The sequence below is a fragment of the Miniopterus natalensis genome, chromosome 7 (assembly GCF_054644295.1).
Source record: "Miniopterus natalensis isolate mMinNat1 chromosome 7, mMinNat1.hap1, whole genome shotgun sequence".
Taxonomy (NCBI): domain Eukaryota; kingdom Metazoa; phylum Chordata; class Mammalia; order Chiroptera; family Miniopteridae; genus Miniopterus; species Miniopterus natalensis.
The window spans coordinates 72,016,826-72,035,844 of NC_142087.1; the positions used below are offsets into that span (position 1 = coordinate 72,016,826).

General features: G+C 40.1%; 1 protein-coding gene across 2 annotated transcripts; it reads left to right on the plus strand.

Moving 5' to 3' along the window:
• Window positions 1–459: 459 nt before the first annotated feature.
• On the plus strand, window positions 460–18,133 carry SERPINB7 (serpin family B member 7). 2 transcript variants are annotated; one of them, XM_016223503.2, is made up of 7 exons: window positions 460–627; window positions 4,893–4,943; window positions 5,523–5,639; window positions 10,630–10,747; window positions 12,874–13,016; window positions 15,528–15,677; window positions 17,735–18,133. In XM_016223503.2, the coding sequence occupies exons 1-7, from the start codon at window positions 460–462 to the stop codon at window positions 18,131–18,133; spliced, it is 1,146 nt and encodes a 381-aa protein (XP_016078989.2). The 2 variants fall into 2 exon arrangements, with proteins under 2 accessions (XP_016078989.2, XP_016078990.2); XM_016223504.2 differs by lacking the exon at window positions 4,893–4,943.
• Window positions 18,134–19,019: the final 886 nt, after the last annotated feature.

Below are 19,019 nucleotides of genomic sequence, written 5' to 3' on the forward strand. Positions count from 1 at the left end.
AGGGGGGATAAACGATGATGGATGGAGGGTGGACGGGTGGTGAACACACAATACACTGTCCAGACGACGTGTTGTGTGGAATTGTGCACCTGAAACCTGTAGAATTTTGTTAACCGGTGTCACCCCAATAATTTCAATAAAAACGAAACTCTCAGAGGCCCCTGGATAGAAATGCCGCATCAAAGAGAAATGGGAATATGTCCTAGATAAGAATATGAGGCCATGGGCAGAACACAGAAGCCTTGCTTAGAGAGTATCCATGTAAAAAAGACGAGTGTGTCATAACCTTGTTGCCAGAAGAGAGAGTTTTAGAGGGTCGGCAACAAGAGCACTGGACGAGAGGCTGAAGGCAGGAAGCTTTTAAAAAGTAAAAGAATGTAAAACCCAGTATAGTCAGAGAAAATGTACTTGAACTCATAGCATTTCCTTGATGTCCTTCAGGCGACGCTCCCTTCCACGATGGCCTCCCTGGCGACAGTAAATGCGGAATTTTGCTTCAATCTGTTCCGAGAGATGGACAACAACCAGGGCAGCGGGAACGTGTTCTTCTCCTCCCTGAGCATCTTCACCGCCCTGGCCATGGTCCGCCTGGGTGCGCGAGGGGACGGCGCTGCCCAGATGGATAAGGTCAGTCCCCGTCGTGACCCCTGCCGTGAATCCTTAGGGCAGCTGGTTCCCCTGACAGTGCTTGATTGCCACAGCCCCAGGAAGCCAGGACACCCCGATGGGCTCCCCTGCAGGCGTGCAGAGTGCACCCAGCTCAGGGCCCTTGTTTGTCAGCTGGGAGGGGGCGACACTGTTTCCAGAGCCGCAGCTTTGGCCTTTCACCTTAGCACAGGCTCTCCGAGTGTTTCCAAGGCCAGCCGTCTCAGCATTACCCGGAGGGCTTGTTAGAAATGCAGATGCTTGGCCTTCTGCTCACACCCACCTGACCAGAGACCCCAGGGACGGGGCCCAGCCTCTGCGTTTCAGTCAGCCCTCGGGGTGCGCAGGGGAGCTGGAGAGCCACCGTCTGGGTGGACGTGAGAGAAAGGAGGGCTCCAAGGAGACTCCAGAGAAGTCCCAGTTGAAATGCTAGTGGCCTGGGCACAAACGACATAACAGCGGCCTCCCTGGGTGGTCATCGCATTGTCACCGCCACCTTTTAGAAAGTGCTTATGAGCCCTGAGCCAAGCTGCGCAGGGAAGTGAAATGGTCACGGTTTCTCTCACTTCTCTCAGGAATTTGTCATCAGAATTCAGGAGCGGGAGAGACACGAGGTCCAGGCTGCCTGTGAAGGCCATTGTCACCCCTTTTGCCCACCCATTCCTCCTGTTACGGCATCCATCTGTATGTCTCTTCTAAGCACTGCCATGGACCAATGGTCTTTTCTCTTTTTGATGCTCAAATGGTTGCAGTTGGGCCAGTACAAATCCCTTCAAACTTGTCTTTTAAAATAATTCTTCCAGATTAGTCTAAACTATCTTTGCTTACTGACAATGGGATGTTCTAGACCTCTCTTGAATTTTCTTGGCTCAAAGAAAGGTCAGCTACCCTCTGCAAAGTCTGGTTCCTTTGCCGGATAATAGCATTGAAGCCCAGAGTCGGCATAAGTGAGGTTCACTGGGGTTAAGGTGACCTGCTTGCCATTGAGTGAGGGAACCAGAAAGGGACACTTATTTATAAGGTCTTGTGTTCAGGTTCATAGTTGTTTATTTAGCTCTAATATGACTGTACTTTCTTGATTTAATATAAAATTTTTAAAATTTTATTTCCATTTTTTGAGCTTCTTGCCTCTCTTTTCTCTCTCACATAACATTTCCATTGAAATACAGTATATTATAAATTTTTATCCTAAATCATGTTTTTATATTACAATATTATTTAAAAGTTATACAAATTGAAATTTTCTAAAACACAATTGGGTTTTATCAAAAGCATTATAAAAATAATCATTATAATATATTACTTATTCTACCACTTCTGCAGGAAGATGTAATAGTTTTTTAATTTGGCATGAAAACACAGGGAGAAGCCTATGCAGAATTATTGGGATACAGGTGACTTATTGTATCATTTTTTTACCCTCAATCCTAATATCCTGAAATTCCTTACATTGTATATACCCATAATTTTCTTCTTTTTACCATCATCTGAATTTGTTACCAGTTATTAAAAAAAAGAAAAAGAAAAAGAAATTTTGATTTTCCTACATAGGGACTCTAGGGTATAAAAAAGCATAGAACTCCTAGCATTTCAAATGATGGTAAATATGCCCTTTGAAATTTTATTTAATATTTATCACATTTAAATATTTACTAGTATCATCATTCATCTTTAGCTATGGTTGTTTTACTATTGAATCTGTAATTTCTTAGAATTTTAAAAAATAGAAAAACAGATATGTATCACCTTAATATTGTATCAGTCTAGTTTACTAAAAGCCAATTAGAAATGTCAGAAAAGGCAACCAAATTAATATCAAAATGGAGTAAAATTAGAAATAATCAAAGAATGATGTTAAATATTGATACTTACTAAACTTTTTCTCAAAAGTTACCAAGAAAGACTTCTGGAGATTCACATAATTTTTGTAATAATTTCTGGGTTCCACAAGTCAGCTCAGAAAAGACACTGGGATCTTTGAGTCCTGACACTTTATTATTGTATTTATTTTTCTAGTACATCCATTTACTTTCAAATGGCAATCTATACAATGGGGACTTTAGGACTCTAAAAAAAAACCAACAAAACAAAACAAAACTGCGGAAAATTTAAAATGTTAATCTGATTTAGGAGGAGTTTTGGCCAAAAAGGGAGGGATTTCATTTCTCCTTGCTAGGCTTCACATTAATTACCAGGTTCTTTTTATGAGGGAGTGAATGAAATATTTAAAAGTCTGAGCACATACCATTTAAAAGGTTTTCCACAAACCCATTTACATTTTATTCAAGATTACATAATAATAACTATGACTTCTAATGTTTTCTCAGCCTTCTTTTGGTTAAAGTTTTCTCCCTGAACTATTTCAAAGCTCATAGAACTGAATCCTCCTACTCCCAGCCCCTCATCGTAGGGAGAAAAAACACTTAAGGGACGACCAAGCTCAAGGTCGGTGGACACAGTCTGGCCAGTGCCTCTCTCTCTCCGTCTTATACGGAGGTGACTGAGGGTGATAACCTCTGTTTGCAACCTTTTCATTTTCATTTCAGGGGCACTGACAGGTCAGCTTCATCTAGCTTCTAACATAAACGTTACAATGCAGAATGAAACAACTGTAATGACATAGTCCAGATTATAAGGACCCATGCTTTTATTTCCTCTCCTTGTAACAACAAAATAAATAATTCCATGGAAATGTAAGGTCCTCATTGAACCTTCATCTCTTAATGACAAGGTCCCAACTCCGTGTTTACCAATGGAAGGGTCTTAGTCACAATAAAATTGACCACAACCCAATGAAGCAGTTTAAGGACCCTCACAACTCTATACGATATTCTGTAAGGCATTGGACATCTTTGTGTTTGGCCAAAGCAAAATGAGAAAGGGGGCTGATGTTCTTCATGCTTCATAACGTCATCAAATTAGAGAGAAAATGACACTCAGGCTGCAAAGACCCCACTTGTGAATTTTAAATTAACTACTAATTTGTATATCAAATCTGCCTTCTTGATTTTACTTTATCTCTCATTCCATCTCATATTATTATTCAAGATTAAGAGTATGTAGCAATGAGGTAGGTGCTCATTCTCTGTGACCTATTAAGACTAATAGTGCCACTCTTGGCCTTGTTAAGTTTTCATATCTCTCGCCGAGCTGTCCCATTTTCCCCTAGCCAATAAGATGTTGATGTGAATTGGGGGTCTGAAGCCTTGATGTCAAAAGCCCCACAGGGGCACTGATAGCAAGACTGACTTGTTTAATTAAATTACCCTTCTGTTCACCCCCACTGCCCACTAGGGATGTGTCTCAAATACAGCAGACAGGATACCTTAAAGAAAAGCTACATATTTCTACCAAAAAAATCCAACCAATAAGATTCTAGGAGTCACAAACTGAGACAGTGGGACAAATCCACAGTTGCCTGGTGGCTATTTAAACCTTTCAAACCATTGGTTGGAGGAATATAAGTTAGATGAGCCCACGGTTGCCTTCATGTGCTGTCCATCCAAGCCCAGGAGGCAGCACACGTTCAGTTTGCCCCAGTCACTTGCACAAGTGATTGTCAGATGGCCAGGGTCCTTTCTCGCGTCTTCATAGAGGAGCTTGCATTTCAGATCCCACAGACATAAGGGTCTGGGGGAATTCAGACAAAGTGCAACAGAAAATCAAGGCTTGGGCACAGAGCAATTATTAGAAAAATGGGGCTCTGAGAGCCACTCTGGAAAAAGGAAAACTCAAAACTGCTTAATTTCAAATAATTGCAGGATCAAAAATCATATTTCCCAAGTCCCAAATTAACTTCCTACTTAGGCATTTCTAGATAGTCAATAACGACTTCTCCGTTTTAGGCTTTGGAGCCCATGGGGTAAGCTTTAGTCTTGCCTCCCACTTGATTAAACAAAGTTTTCGTTTTTCAGTCGGCCCCTTTTCATTCTTGTCCAGGTTTAATCAGTGAGCACTTATTAAATTACTCGCCCAGAACGAGTAAACTAAAATAATTCAACACATGTCATTCATGGCCATTGATTTCACTCTTCCAAGGTATACTTTCTCCAGTGAGCCAGATGTTGTAACCAAGCCAGTAGAGTAGCTGCACAGCTCACCCCTGCCCCATGTGCTCACACACACACACACACACACACACACACACACACACACACACACGGAAGACTCCACACCTTATTTTATCTCCCCAGGTCCCTTCTTGTTCAGCATGACCTGCTAACGGCTTCCCTTGTCCCTGTTTGCAGATACTCCACATCAACACCGTCCAGGGACATGGAAACTCCCCTAACACTCAGGTAAAGACAATGTTTCCTTTTAGAAAAACAGTCTGTGAGACTAAATTTAGAGAAATCCCTGTCTCCCTGACATATTGAATTACACTCTCTGTCCTTTCAAAGCAAAGGAGCATCTTTTACTCAGATTTCCATATTCTGAATATTTCAGAAATGATTTTTTGGAAATTTCTTTGTTAATTATTAATTTACCAATATTTTACTTGTGTGTTGGCCAGATTTGGGCAAGGTAGTGTGGAACTAAATGTTTTGCTTTTATCTTTGATATTCACTGCCAACTTACATTGGTAAAATGAATTATTTAGTGCACATAGTAGGCAAATTTATTATCTTCTGTTAGTAATTTTATTCTATGGTTAATCATTTACTTTAGTAAATCCTTTAATTGACTTTGATCACAGACACTACTGTGAGAAAGGGTAAGAAGTTGTAGATTTATGTGGCATTATTTGCTGCTTTTATAGTGTTATTATCTTTCAATTCTTTTATGGTACAATGTACATGCTTTATTTCCTATGTAAGTAAAAGTATGTCTATCTTTTCAGTCCAAGAATAAATTTCTATAACTTTTTTTAACAACAGCCAGGAGTCCAATCTCAACTGAAAAATGTTCTCTCCGATATAAACGCATATCACAAGGATTACGATCTCAGCATGGCCAATGGTCTCTTTATAGAAAAAGTGCATGACTTTCATGAGGTAAGTTCAGCCTCCTGTCTTAGAAGGTTATTTTCATTTTGGACCTGAGTCTTGTTCAATCCAGCATCTGAGCAAAGGCTTACATCTTTCTGCTGAACCATACAAAGGTGATTTTTTTCCCTTGTCACCACTAAGTAGCTTCCCAGGCGTATTCAAAATATCATCACTTGTTTTCAAAGTACAACTTCACTTCACCCGAGTGATCCACATATTCAGGGTCACTAGACAGACAGGCTCCAAAATCGAAGCGAACTTGTCCTGTGGCTGCGATGTAAAGCTGTCCTTTGGGCTGCGGGGAGCAGATGGCCCACTTAGGGTTACCCACAGGTAGCAGGGGGAGAAATCTGTCCACTTTTTTCTCTGAGCTTTATGTCTGCTGGGGTAGTTTTGCAGCTCCAGTGTTGCATTCACCTTCTTTTTTCTCAGTCATGCCCTTTCATTTCTCCTTACTTATCTTTTCAATCAAATCAGTTATAAAAAGAATTCCTGGTAGGAGACACAGCCAGGCGAGGCCAGCATTGGCAGAGGAGCAGTTCAGACTTGACCCAGAGGCGCGAGTAGGTTTCCTTGAGGTCGGCAGTCTAAATTTTAGTATTCCTCTATGGTGTTTGTATTATCAATTTATTCGTCCTAGTATGTGCCCACCCAAATGCCAGTGAGGTCAGACGCACGCTCTGTGTTGCTGTGCTCAGCCCATACCCTACAACGGTCACTGCTGTGGCAGCCAGGAGCTGGTGAGTGCGACCCAAGCAGACACAGTGGCAGTGACTCTCTGGGCAGGTTTGTTTGTTCACCCTTTTAATTCTCCAGTTCCGAGACGACTATGAAACTGCTCCTCTGTGACAGCTCTGGACTAATCCTCACTTGCATCTTCCCAGCTCTGTGTGTTCCACCCAACCATTATAGTGTCCTCTGCCTGTCGCCCACTCACATTCTTTGCCCCTTTCCAGCGCCACTCCTAAATCCTTGGGCAACCTGCCCATTACAAAGCATTAGGCCACTTTGTTTTTCAATCTTCCCCCAAGAATCCTAGACTAGGGTTCCAGGGACCACCGTGCATGTTCAGCCCCGCAGTTCGGGCCTATTCCCACGCATGCTGCTGTGTCCCCGAAGGGCTGCCGACTCTTCAGTGGAAGTCGCCGTGTCTATCAAGCTACTATTTATAGCAGACTCCCGGGGGCCCTTTTCTGGCCCTCAGTGAGTGCACAGAGCAAGGCGCCTAGAAACACAGTAAAGGTGAGAGCTGATGAAGAACTTGGAAAAATGGAGACACTGAAAGTCTGCTATCGTTGGGCAACGTGAAGAGGATGACACAGTGAAGTTTACAGAGCAGTTAATTCTCACAACCAGAAGCTGTGGACCTGATCGTCATTAAATGTATAGGAAACGGAAGGTTAGCCTGCAGCGTTCACCCAGGCCTTTTACTGTCATGAGTGACCACCAGATATTTTCAAAAGCAAGAGATGACTCATAGTCTAAGCATCATGACACCGTAATGGAACTTTGATTAATGAAAGCTACTTATTCTTCAATTAAAAAAAAAAGAGAGAGAGAGAAAACTTTTTTCTTGGTCACAGGATTGGGAAATCTCAGTTCGCTTCCTCCACTTACGGGAACACACACAATGAAAAACCTTTAATTCAACAACTCAGCCAGGTGACTGCATCAGTGCAGGCCACGGAGAAGAAGAGTTTCGCCCAGGCCACAACCTGAAGAGGACAGCCTCTGCTGGGAAGAAGACAGAGCCAACCATAGCCTGTAAGAAGACAAGAACTATTGGAGGCACACTCTTTCCCAATCTGAAATCCTGCAGTACCATACGTCATCAAAGGGCTTCCCAAATGGCTGGATCACATATTCATTTTTTAAAAGGCATTCAGGTAGAATGAAGAGTGCCAGGTAAGGGGCAGGTTTAGCCGAGTCCTAACTGTGTCACTTTATTGCTCTGTGTTCTTCAATAATCAGTTCATACGTCCAAGCCTTAGTTTCCTGGTTGATAAAATGAGAGAACTATACAAAATAGTCTCTATGGCTCTCAACCTTCATGGTTTAATTTGTAATTTTGAATCTTCAATATGCATTGAAAATGGAAATTATGCATGGTATTGTGTGGCAGCTAAAACAAAAGTGTCCCCGATGTACCATCTTCATTCAATATCCAACAACTATTTCCTGAGCACTGACAAAGTGCCAAGAATCATAAGGACATGGTGGGGATGCAGAAATGATATATTGAGTTAACATTTAAAAACCAATAAACGTAACTCACTACATTGAAAAATTAAAGGGGAAAGAACATCATTTCAATAGATGCAGAAAATTCTCACAAGCTAGAAAGGGAATTTTCTACATAAAATGTTTTTGGTAAAATACCAAATGTTTTGCCTTAATACCAGGAACAAGACAAGGATGTTTCCTGTAACATTCCCATAAACATTTTACTGGAGTCATAACCAGTACGAACACTGAACTGGAGGTCACAGACAGGAAGAAAAAAATAAAATAAAATTTATTTGTATTGGGAAGGAGGAAATAAAATCAGCATTGTTCACAGATAACAATTGTGTATGTAGAAAATCGAAAAGATTTTAGAAATCAGTTATTAGGCTTAATAGTGAATTATCAAGTTTAGCATATAAACTCATTTCTATTTCTATGATTTTATAATTTAAAAATCAAGTTAAAAACAATAAATCCACAGTGGCATTATAAAACATTAAACACCTGGAGATAAATCTAATGAAAGATGTCCACAAATCAAAAAGTTGCTAAGAGAAATAAGAATTTAAAAACAAAGGATACATTTTGTTCATGGATAAAACATTCAGTATTATAAAGATGTCTATTTATTTGCAGATTCAAAGCAATTGATTTTGGAGAAATTGATTTTAAAATTTACATGGAAATGCAAAGAACTAAGAAAAGTAAATTGTGAAGGAAAAAACCCAGAGGATTTACATTACTGGAAATTAAGGCTCAAAAGCTATAATAATTAAATTTGCTGGCATTTTTACAAAGAGAGAGAGTAGACCAGAGGAACACAGTAAAGGACCCTGAAACAGATACATAGAGAAGCTTGATTTATGATAATTGTGACTCTACAGAGCAACAAGGAAGAGATGACATTTGTAATAAATGGCATTGGCTCAACTGGCTAGCCATAGAGAAAAATGTATCTTGACACCTATCTGTATGCCAAAATATCAATTCCAGGTGCCTCTTAGATATAAATGTGAGTAGTGAAACAACAAAGTGTTTAGAAGATAAATGTGGATTATTCTTAAGACCTTAAACAAGCAAAGATTTTCTAATCTTTGTTTTAGGTTACATAAAGCACTAATCCTATAGGATAAAGCAGACAGGACAAGTGGCATTAGAATTAAGAATTTATTTTCATTAAAGGACATCATAAAGAGAGTAAAATGGCAAGACACAGTGGCAGAACGTATTTGCAATACATATAAGCATCAAAACACTGATATTCAAAACCAAAGGCTCCTACAAAACGATAAAAGAAACACAAACAGCCCAGTCGAAAATCTTGAACTAACATTTTACAAGAGAACACATTTAATTGGCCAATAAACATATGGACAGACAATCCTCAATAGTTTTATTCTTTGTCATTTATGCTTCATGTATCTTTCTAAGGACAGAAGCAGAAGTGCCTGAAGGTGATTGGCAAGACATACTAGCTGGACTAAACAAAAATTTTATGTGTAACACACACACACACACACACACAAATTCTTGGTGACCCAAAGTTCTTCCAGAATTTTTCTGAAGCTCTGACACCCTGCACTCATCAAGTTCTCTGGCCAGGGACTGTTCTTAAAAGTACTCTTTGTAGCCAGTGTCAGAATGGATGGATGGATGGATGGATGGATGGATGGATGGATGGATGGATGGATGGATCAGAAGATGAAAAGAGCCTTACCCATGGAAGCCTTCTTTATAGATGTAATATCATCCTTCAGACTGACAGTGGATATCCCTTGACAATACACATCATTTGTAATGAATCTCATTTTCCCCAATGATGAAAAGATCTCTCAAAATGTATATGCATATTTGTTGTATTGCTTGTGTGTTGGTAAATTAGATCACCTTGATTTCTTTTTATTAAAAACAATAAATATTTATTGAGCACCTATTATGTGCAAGGCAATGTGCCAGAGACTGAGAATACAATAATAACTAAGGCATGTATGGTCCTGACTTTACCGAATTTACTGTCTTGTGAGGGGCTTGGAAAATCAGATGTAAGTAAGATGCCGTGAGATAATAGCTGGTCAGAAAATGAAGGTGAAGGGACTGTTGGAGGACACAGGAAGGGCCAAGGGAAGACTTGTATCAAGGAAGGGCATCTGTGCTTGGAACTAGAAAGTGAGGAAGGCATAACCACGGGGACGTTCCAGGCAAATGAATGCTGTTCAAAAGCCTCCATGGAGACAGGATACCTGGCACTTCTGAGGAGCTCCCTGTAGCTGGGTCTGGCTGGGAGCAGAATATGAAGGGGACAGTGGTTGGAAATGAGGAAAGTGGATGCAGATCAGCAGAGCCTTGCAGGTCAGGTCCGGGGATTTGGGCTTTATCTTAAGTTCAGGAAATGGCCTTGACAAGTTTTCAGTAGATGGGGGTGACATAAGCAAGGGAGACAAATTTGGAGCCTCTTGAAGTATTTATGATGAGAAAGCAGCAGTAAAGCAAGGAGGTGGGCATTAGCCCCAATCTGTTAGTCTCCCCCAATCCATTTCAGATATACTTCTGTTAAACAGTCTGCTTGAGCTCCTCAGTTTCCCTTCCAGCCATATTTCCATATTTCTAGCTGTATTTCCTCACCTCTGAGAAAGGAATGAATCTGTGAGTAAATTGGTAAAAATAAAGAGCCAAATTCAGGAATATATTTCTTATATGCTTAGTTGGTGGTGACTTGTAAATATAAGAACTACATAACACTTATAGAACTGTATATTGTTTGTGTTTATAGGACTATATGAGGTGTGCTGAAAAATTATACAATGCCAGAGTGGAACGAGTTGACTTTACAAATGCTGTAGAAGACACCAGATATAGAATTAACAAATGGGTTGCAAATGAGACACATGGTGAGTGTAATGCTCGATTTTTCTACAGGTCGGTCAGTTATATGTGAATGCTGAGAACTGTCAACGTTAAAATTAGGAGTCTTTTGTGCACAGAAGGAACTGCTCTTCATAATCCAAAGCAATGGTTGTTGGTATTTAAAATTGCTTTAGTATTTGTCTGCAATGCGATGTTGAGCAATCCTAATAGTTTGAATGCTTTATACCTTTAAGAAGTCTTGGTTATTAAATGATCTCATTTGATTGGGAAATAATCTTATAAGACAAATAGATTTTATTATGGCCATTTCATAAATTAGTGATAAGTTAAGGTAATTTTCTGTTATCCTCAATATATTGAGCCTGGTTAGTGAACAAGGCTAAGAGTAGTTTATAGGACATTATTTTTAATGACCACAACTTAATTCATCTAGTAATCAATCCAGCATCTTACTGTTCCTTCTTTGACTGAAGGATCTCATTAAAATTATGACATCCTACTTTCTAAGAAATATATTTCTTATCATTGCTTTTTCTAAGGGATGCATACTTTATCTTTAATTTAAAAATTATTTTTATTTATCAAAGTAGTATGTGCAGCTCAGGTAGTACCTTCAAGAAAAAAGTACATTTCTTTATTAGTAAGTATCTTTCAGCTTAACACTGAATCACAGCTAACATTCTGGACAAAGCAAATAAAGAAATCTATTCCTTGTTTTGTTAACCAACGACTCCAAAGCTAACCATTTTTTTTTTTTACCTAAGGCTTGGTTTCGTTTTATACTCTAAACAATACAGATGCATTTGCTGAGTCTGGCTCTGTGTTAGAAATATGAGACGTGATTTGTACTGTTAAATGCAAACATTCAACAGCATCAGTTAATCTTGGGAACAAGAATACAGTGTCTGAGATGTCTCTTTGTTCATTTTTCATCATTACATCAGTAGAGGGTTGCTTTGACCATCAGCAACTATCTGTTTCAAATATTCTACTCATACATCAAGAGAAACTATGCAATTACCTTTCTAATAACTGAACGGGCTTTTATTTACTGCTTAGTATTTAAAGGTATCAGGTTACTAATACTTTTCTCCATTTGTACCATTTATTTCTGTTCCTTTTCCATGCAAATACATACGTATATATTAATTATTCTCATTTTGATAAGCCTATGTACTCAATACTCACTTGGGCGGACACTTCAAGTGTTGCCAATAGTGCCCCCCCCCCCCATTCTCCACACACTACCAGAGCCTTCCTTTTGAAAGACAAACCTGATCCATCGTGACCATGCCCTTTCTTGCCTTCCAGCGAATCATGAGCAGTAGTTCTCCGCCGCCTTCAGGACAATCCCAGATTCTTAGCAGACACTGAAGGCTCTTTATTAGCTGGCCCCTGCCTCAGACTTCCCCAGCTTTGCTGTTAGCATCAGAATGGGTTAGGGTTTCCCCAAATTCACTTTGCCCTTCCAGGCTTCCATGTCTTTGAAGAAACAGTCCCGTTTTATGGAAGTTCTCCCTGCCCACGCCTTGGCCCAGCCAGAGAGGGTGCCTCCAGCCTGTGACCCCACAGCACTGAGCCCGTGGTGTGGTGTCGGCACCAGGGGGCTACAAGTGCATTTGGCTGTGGCCTCCCTGTACTGGAGTGTGAGCCCAGTGACGGCATGGACTGTGTCTTTCGCTGTTGTGATTCAAGTATCCAGAATAGTCCAAAGCATTTAGCAAAAATCTCATTAATGCAGAATGAAGGAAGGAAATAGCTCTTTCCATGGAATGGGTTGAATTATTCTTGGGTTGCTGTGGCTTCATCAATGAAATAAAGGCAGTTTGGTGCCTGTGAGCAGGGAGGGGATCTGGGAATTGCCTTCCTGGGTTGGAATCCTCTTCTGTGACTTTGTGCAAATTACTTAACCGCTCTCTGCACTAGTTTCTTTGGCAGGAGCCAGAAACAATTGTAAAGCCTACTTCACAGGGATTTTGTGAGAGTTAAACCAAATATTGCACATAAAGCATTTAAAAAGTGCTGGACAGAGTAATTGTTCATAGGTTATTATAATTATGTGATTAAAAAATATGTTTATCTCATCTTAGATTTTTTCCTAATTGACATAAAAAAATTGACATTTTTTTCTCAATTTCTTTCTCAAAAGGCAAGATCACGAACATCATTAGTGAAGGTAGCCTCAGCTCCTCCGCGGTCATGGTGCTGGTGAACGCCGTGTACTTCAAAGGCAAGTGGGAGTCGGCCTTCACCAAGAGCGACACTGTACACTGCCGCTTCAGATCCCCCAAGGTGTGAAATCTATTTAATCTAGGAAGTTTTTTACGATAGTATTTCTTTACAGCAATCATAGTATTTACGTGGACAAATGCCTGGCTCACCTGTTCTTTATTAATTTTTCTGCTGCATTAATAATATTATATGGTCAAGAGCTTATAAAATAAACTTTCTATTTTCCTGCTAATGCAGGTGATGGCATACAACTGGAGGTGCCCTGTAAATTGCTATTTCTTAAAATATATTTGAAATTGAGCAAAGTAATAACATATGAAATTATTTGAAGTTATTCCAATAGGGGGCCTGTAAGAAGAAAATATGACAAAAGTGTGGGGTTTTTTTTAGGGATTCTAACTGCAGGGTGCACAGTTAGAGTCATTTAGTATCAACGATTTTTCCTTAGTCAAGGCAAATATGTGGTTCTTTTTACAAAACAAAAATTATGTTTAATAAAGTTATGTATCGGTTATATCTATTTCTTCATTTAATTCTCTTCGATTTAAAACAACCTTCATAAAATATATAGTCTTTTTTTTTTTTTTACCAATTTGAACATAATAATCTTAGTATAATAGAAACGTCAAAGGCCTTGGAGTCAGGACTATCGCATCGGAGGCCTCAGAGAAGCTACCTGGTCTGAGCAAGTTAGCAAAACCTCTGAAGCCCCCTCCCCGGTGACGCCAAGCGACTCCACGGCTCACCTCTACTCTCCCTTCCAATCGCTCAGTCTATTATGTTAAGGTGGAGACACTGAGATTTAACTTTTAAACTTAGTTTTATTTTTCAAGTGGAAAATGCTACTGAAATGTTCTTTCTGCATTTCCCCACATCAGAAGTTTAAGACGCAGGAGTGCTGAATGCTGGTGGAAAGGAAAGGCCACTGGCGAGCAAGGGGGTGGGAATAAAGGCCACCTAGGCCTGCTGGAGCCACAGTGTGGCAGGAGCGAGGCGTCTGGGAGGAATGTCAGAGGAAGGAGGAGACGCAAGTGCAGGTAGACAGGGACTAGGGTGACCCCCAGGCTGGCTGCGGTGACTGCCCTTTGCAGCCTTCTTGCGTGGAGTGCAGCCAGCCCTGCCGTGTGTCCCTGACGCAGGGTCCTAAGCACAGCCTTGAGGAGCGAGTTTACAATGCAGGTGTCTCCGTGGGAACAAAGAGAGGGGCGTGGAAATATTTTGAAATTTGTATGTGACAAAACAATAATGTAATAAAGCTGAATAAAAATGTAGCTCTGCCTCTAGAGACATTATTTGTCTAATTGCAGTGGGAAGGGTGTTAGGGAGCATCAGAGTTTTAGGGATGGGCTGGCACTGTTAAGATCTTGGAAGTGAGTTTTTTCCCCGCTTTCCTTTGACACCTTCCCACGTAGACGGCATTTGTTGAGTCATTTCCTCCCATGAAGACACAGCGAGCCTGTCCCCTACACTGTTTGTGGGTTTTTGTTGATGGTCCTACAGAAGTTTTTACTTAAATAAGTGTTAATATGTAATACCTGTTTACTGTGACCTTCCTGCCCATCTTATGTCCCTTATAGCTACGACATACAGTGTCTAATAGACTATGGAAACTATCACTGACGTCAGTTTTGGTGAAATGACCCCTTTGCTAAGAAGCCTTGTTTCAGCCTTTCTCTGGCATGACTCAGCTGTGTGACCCCTGCCCTGGCACAGAAATGCGAAACCGTGGCTGTAAGATGCCAGGGCCTATCTGCACCAGGCTGGGTTCGGCAGGCGCCTTTCCCCCTTCACTGCTCCAGGGGTGTTCTTTCTGAGGCTCAGACTCTCAGTCAAAGAGGACATGCTTTCCAGAGGGAGGAGGGCACTGGTGCCAGCGCAAATAGTTATCTCTCATTCTCCTGTCCAGCTTTCTGTACGAAAGGGAGAGATGACAGGCAAGATGACAAGTTCGCAGAATTACATTCTTTTAGGAAATGGATGGTTTATTACACGTCTGTGATGTTTCCAAATCTGCAAATGATATTTCTCAAGGTTAAAGCTACTGTGTTAATTTGAGTGATGTTGTAAAATATTTTGCAGGAATTGAAAAAAAATTTTTTTACAAGACCTCATTCTTAAATCATGTAGTTTTAATAGTAGTAGTCTGTATTTTATTTCTAATGAGAGAAAAAAAATCTATAGCATTCATTTTTAAAGGTAATACTATTTAAAAATTATTTATTACTTATTATATAGACATTTTCAGATAAAACACTAAGTGCAAGGCAATGTTCCAAGTGCTAGATATATTAACTCTCAAAACCCTTACAATAATCCTATGCAATAGAGACAATCATTACCCTCCTAATATAGATGAGGAAATGGAGGCACAGAGAGGTGAAGTAACTTGCCCAAGGTAGCACAGCTGGGGAGTTTGAAAGTCAGTTCAGCACCGAGATGCGCACCAATGCAACCACTATTGGTAACATGTGAGGAAGAACCTACAAGAAGGGGAATATTCTCCTTTTTGTACCTGGTCCGCCAGTGAAACAAGGTGGGCTCACTGAGATGTTTTTGTGACTTGACTTCCAGTGTCCAGGGAAAGCAGTGGCCATGATGTATCAAGAACGGATGTTCAATCTGTCTGTCGTTCAGGACCCGTACATGCAGGTTCTGGAACTCAGGTATCAGGGCGGCATAAGCATGTACATACTGCTGCCTAAGAATGAAAACCTCTTGCAGGTAAGTTGCCCCTCCCGCTTCCAGCGTTGGGAACAGCTTTTCGGATGCTGTTAATTGTGTGTTCACCCATCAACTTTGTGATGTCAGGTTGTTGGAATAGTAAAGACTTACCCACTTATTCAGTTATTTGACAAATATTTAAGGAGTACCTACTATGTGCCTGGCATTGTTATGGGTTCGAAATTGCCTTCCCTCAGTTTAGCATGATTTTATTTAAATAGTTGTAAAATTGGAACCCTCTCAAATCTCAGCTGTGGAGGGAATAGGGCATGAGTTTCGGTCTTCTTTGTCCTTGGGCTTGAAAGCTTTCTTCAATGTATATTGAAATTCTGATAGACTAAGCATTTTCAGGCAGGAGTGATGTGTTGGCATTTTGAAGTCCTAGCCTTTTGAGAATTAAAATGTATGATCTCACTCTGCTGCTGTGTTGCTAGGAAAAGCAGAGGTTAGGGCCTGCCTTGCCACTGGTGTAGCAAAAGTAACAGACTGGCATAGTGCAAGGGGCAGAGGGTGGTGGCCATGCGAGCCAGACGTCATCGCTGTATCTCAGATCCCAATACTCTTCCAGCCCTTCGTCTTCTCTTCCTCGTGAATTTGGCCAACTCGGTCTGCAGCCTGCAGTTCTAGAAGCCTAGATCTCATCTCCCTTCTCTCTACTTCCTATCAAAAGGACTATTTATTGAGCGCTACTATGTGCCAGGCGCTTCATTTATATTATCTTGTTTAACATGAACAGCAAGTGAAATGTCATAAATTGGCATTTTTAAATGGAAAGTGTACAATATAAAATATGGGTACTCATATTAAATGATTCACTTGATAATATTTATACCAATGAGATTTTAGCACACATCAATTATTTAACTTGAAATAATCTGCAATCATAGAAAAAGAGGCAAAGATAAAACAAGCAGTAGGCAACTCAAAAGATAGATTTGTTCTTGTATTTACTGTCTGAGTTGTCTCTTTTTGTAATAGATTGCCCCAGATAAGATTAGTATAAGTCTACATACCTACATAATCTTACATTACCAAGTAATGATGAGGACGTTGGCTTTGCAGTGGGCTAAATGAGAAAAAAATTCTAACTCAGAATAAAAAGTTATTACAGATTAATTTCAAAATGGATAATTTACATACAGGAATTTTAAATAAGGTTCAATTTTATTGTATAAATTTGGATTCTTGCTAAAATACAGGTAAAGTTGAATAGCTGTGAAAATCTGTCTGGGATTCCAGTGGGCCTGAATTTGAGAACAATTGCCCATATATAAGATCTGGAAACAACATGCATGAAAAATCTTCCCATTTTAAGCCTGGAGTGATCTATGACCAGTTCTCAGGAGAATCTAATATGTGAATCATTTGGGGGCAGCAATGCCGTTGGAAAGAGATGTGGGCTCCTAGCTATGTAACTAAGTTTCCTAGCTGTGCACTTCAGGCACATCTCCCCACGTTCTCTTGAGTTTCAGTCACCTCATGTGGAGCAGGAGAGTTATTTTGGATCCAGGCCTCCCTGACAGTATGAGTGATTGTACTGGGAGCTATTGATCACCCAAGTCCTTGAGGCTAGAGCTCCGTGTTCCTTGCCTCGGGTCACCTGGCTCATTCCCATTGGTTTGTTCCTGCAAGCTACGCAAACATTACCATTTTCTATATCTCTCATCAGGAGGAAATGGTCAGGCAACACTGACTTAAATGACTACTGAGCTCCTTTCTCCCTCTGATGATGTCTGATTCCCTAGTTCCTTTGCCTGCCCATTGTTCCACTTTGGCTAAATATGTTCATATGTGGGCAGAGAACAGAAATTCCCTGGGATACAATTAAGTCACACCCTGTCATGGCAGAACAAAGTAAATATGTGATTTATTAAAGAGTGCTTGAACTATTAGTCTTAATCATTTCCCATTTCCAAACTCTCCAGGACCCATTCACATACTGACACATAAATACAGTATACAGGAGAGGATAATTATGGAAAACCATATATCTTTGTAGTTGCTTCCTTCGTTTCTTAACCACATGGTTCTAAATTGCCTTTTAAATATTACTACAGATTGAAAACCAACTGACCTTTGAGAATCTAATGAAATGGACCAACCCAAGGAAAATGAGCCGCCAGTACGTCAAGGTCTTTCTTCCTCAGTTCAAGATAGAGAAGAATTATGAAATCAAACGCTACTTACAAGCCCTGGGGCTGAAAGATATCTTTGATGAATCTAGAGCTGATTTCTCTGGCATAGCTTCAGGAGGTCGTCTGTATTTGTCGAAACTGATGCACAAGTCGTACATAGAGGTTAACGAGGACGGTACAGAGGCAGCTGCTATCTCAGAAAATAACATTGTAGAAAAGCTACTCCCTATGTCTACAGTGTTTAGGGCTGATCACCCATTCTTATTTGTCATCAGGAAGAATGACATCATCTTGTTTAGTGGCAAAGTCTCTTGCCCTTGACAATCCAATTGGTTTCTATTACGATAGTCCCATCAACATTAAGGAACCACCTCAAGTGAATAGATATAGTTTAATGGGAAGCACGTGGAGCTCCCTTTAGTTTACTTTCTTCTAACATTGGTCAGCAGGTGACTTCGGTGACTTGACCCTTCTCAGACACCTGGTTGATTATCCCAATCTTGCTCTTAGCATTTCTACCACCATCTGCCTCACCCATTCATAATTTCATTGCCTGTCTACCCACACTCAATTCTACCAGTCTGCCCCATAGCCACTTGCACACAGATCTGGGTATGGCATCTGGGAATTGTGAACATGTACTCCACTGATAATGACAATGGAGAATCAGTCCTAAAGATGTTTTCTGAAATTCTGTAGGCAACCCAGATATTTTAGTTTTATAGTAAATGATCTAGGAAATAAGTCCACATGCTAGAAATAAATGTGAGGGATAACTTTTCCTTGGTGACTTCAGAAGATATTAGAGTTGACTTTAACATTGACATAAAATCAGTCTCTAATCTAAAAGTGAAAAAATATGGATTTGGAATTGGGGGCCAACCAAAATATTTCATGAATAACTTCAAATGAATGAATGTCTTTTGGCTCTTCCTTGATAGACACTTAATATGTACATAGTTTTTTCAAATATTAAATACCTTTTAACTGTTACGAGTTGTTATGTATAGTGTATTATTTCACATGCTGTGTAGTTTATGCATGTTTTCTCTATTTATCAGAATAAAGAAATACAACAAAACTGTACCATGTGATTCTTCTCTTGTGACCAAGTGTGAGACTGCAGCAATATTTTTTTCTAGGCCAAGCAAGCAAGCAATGGAAAAGAAAGAATGCTTTCAAATATAAATCTGATTTTTGTTAAATG

Bases quoted from the DNA above. Each gene is read 5' to 3' on its own strand.
- SERPINB7 (XM_016223503.2), top strand. From the start codon at position 460: ATGGCCTCCCTGGCGACAGTAAATGCGGAATTTTGCTTCAATCTGTTC. The intron at 10,748-12,873 runs GTGAGTGTAATG...CTTTCTCAAAAG, and splicing joins GGTTGCAAATGAGACACATG to GCAAGATCACGAACATCATT. The intron at 13,017-15,527 runs GTGTGAAATCTA...CTTGACTTCCAG, and splicing joins GCCGCTTCAGATCCCCCAAG to TGTCCAGGGAAAGCAGTGGC.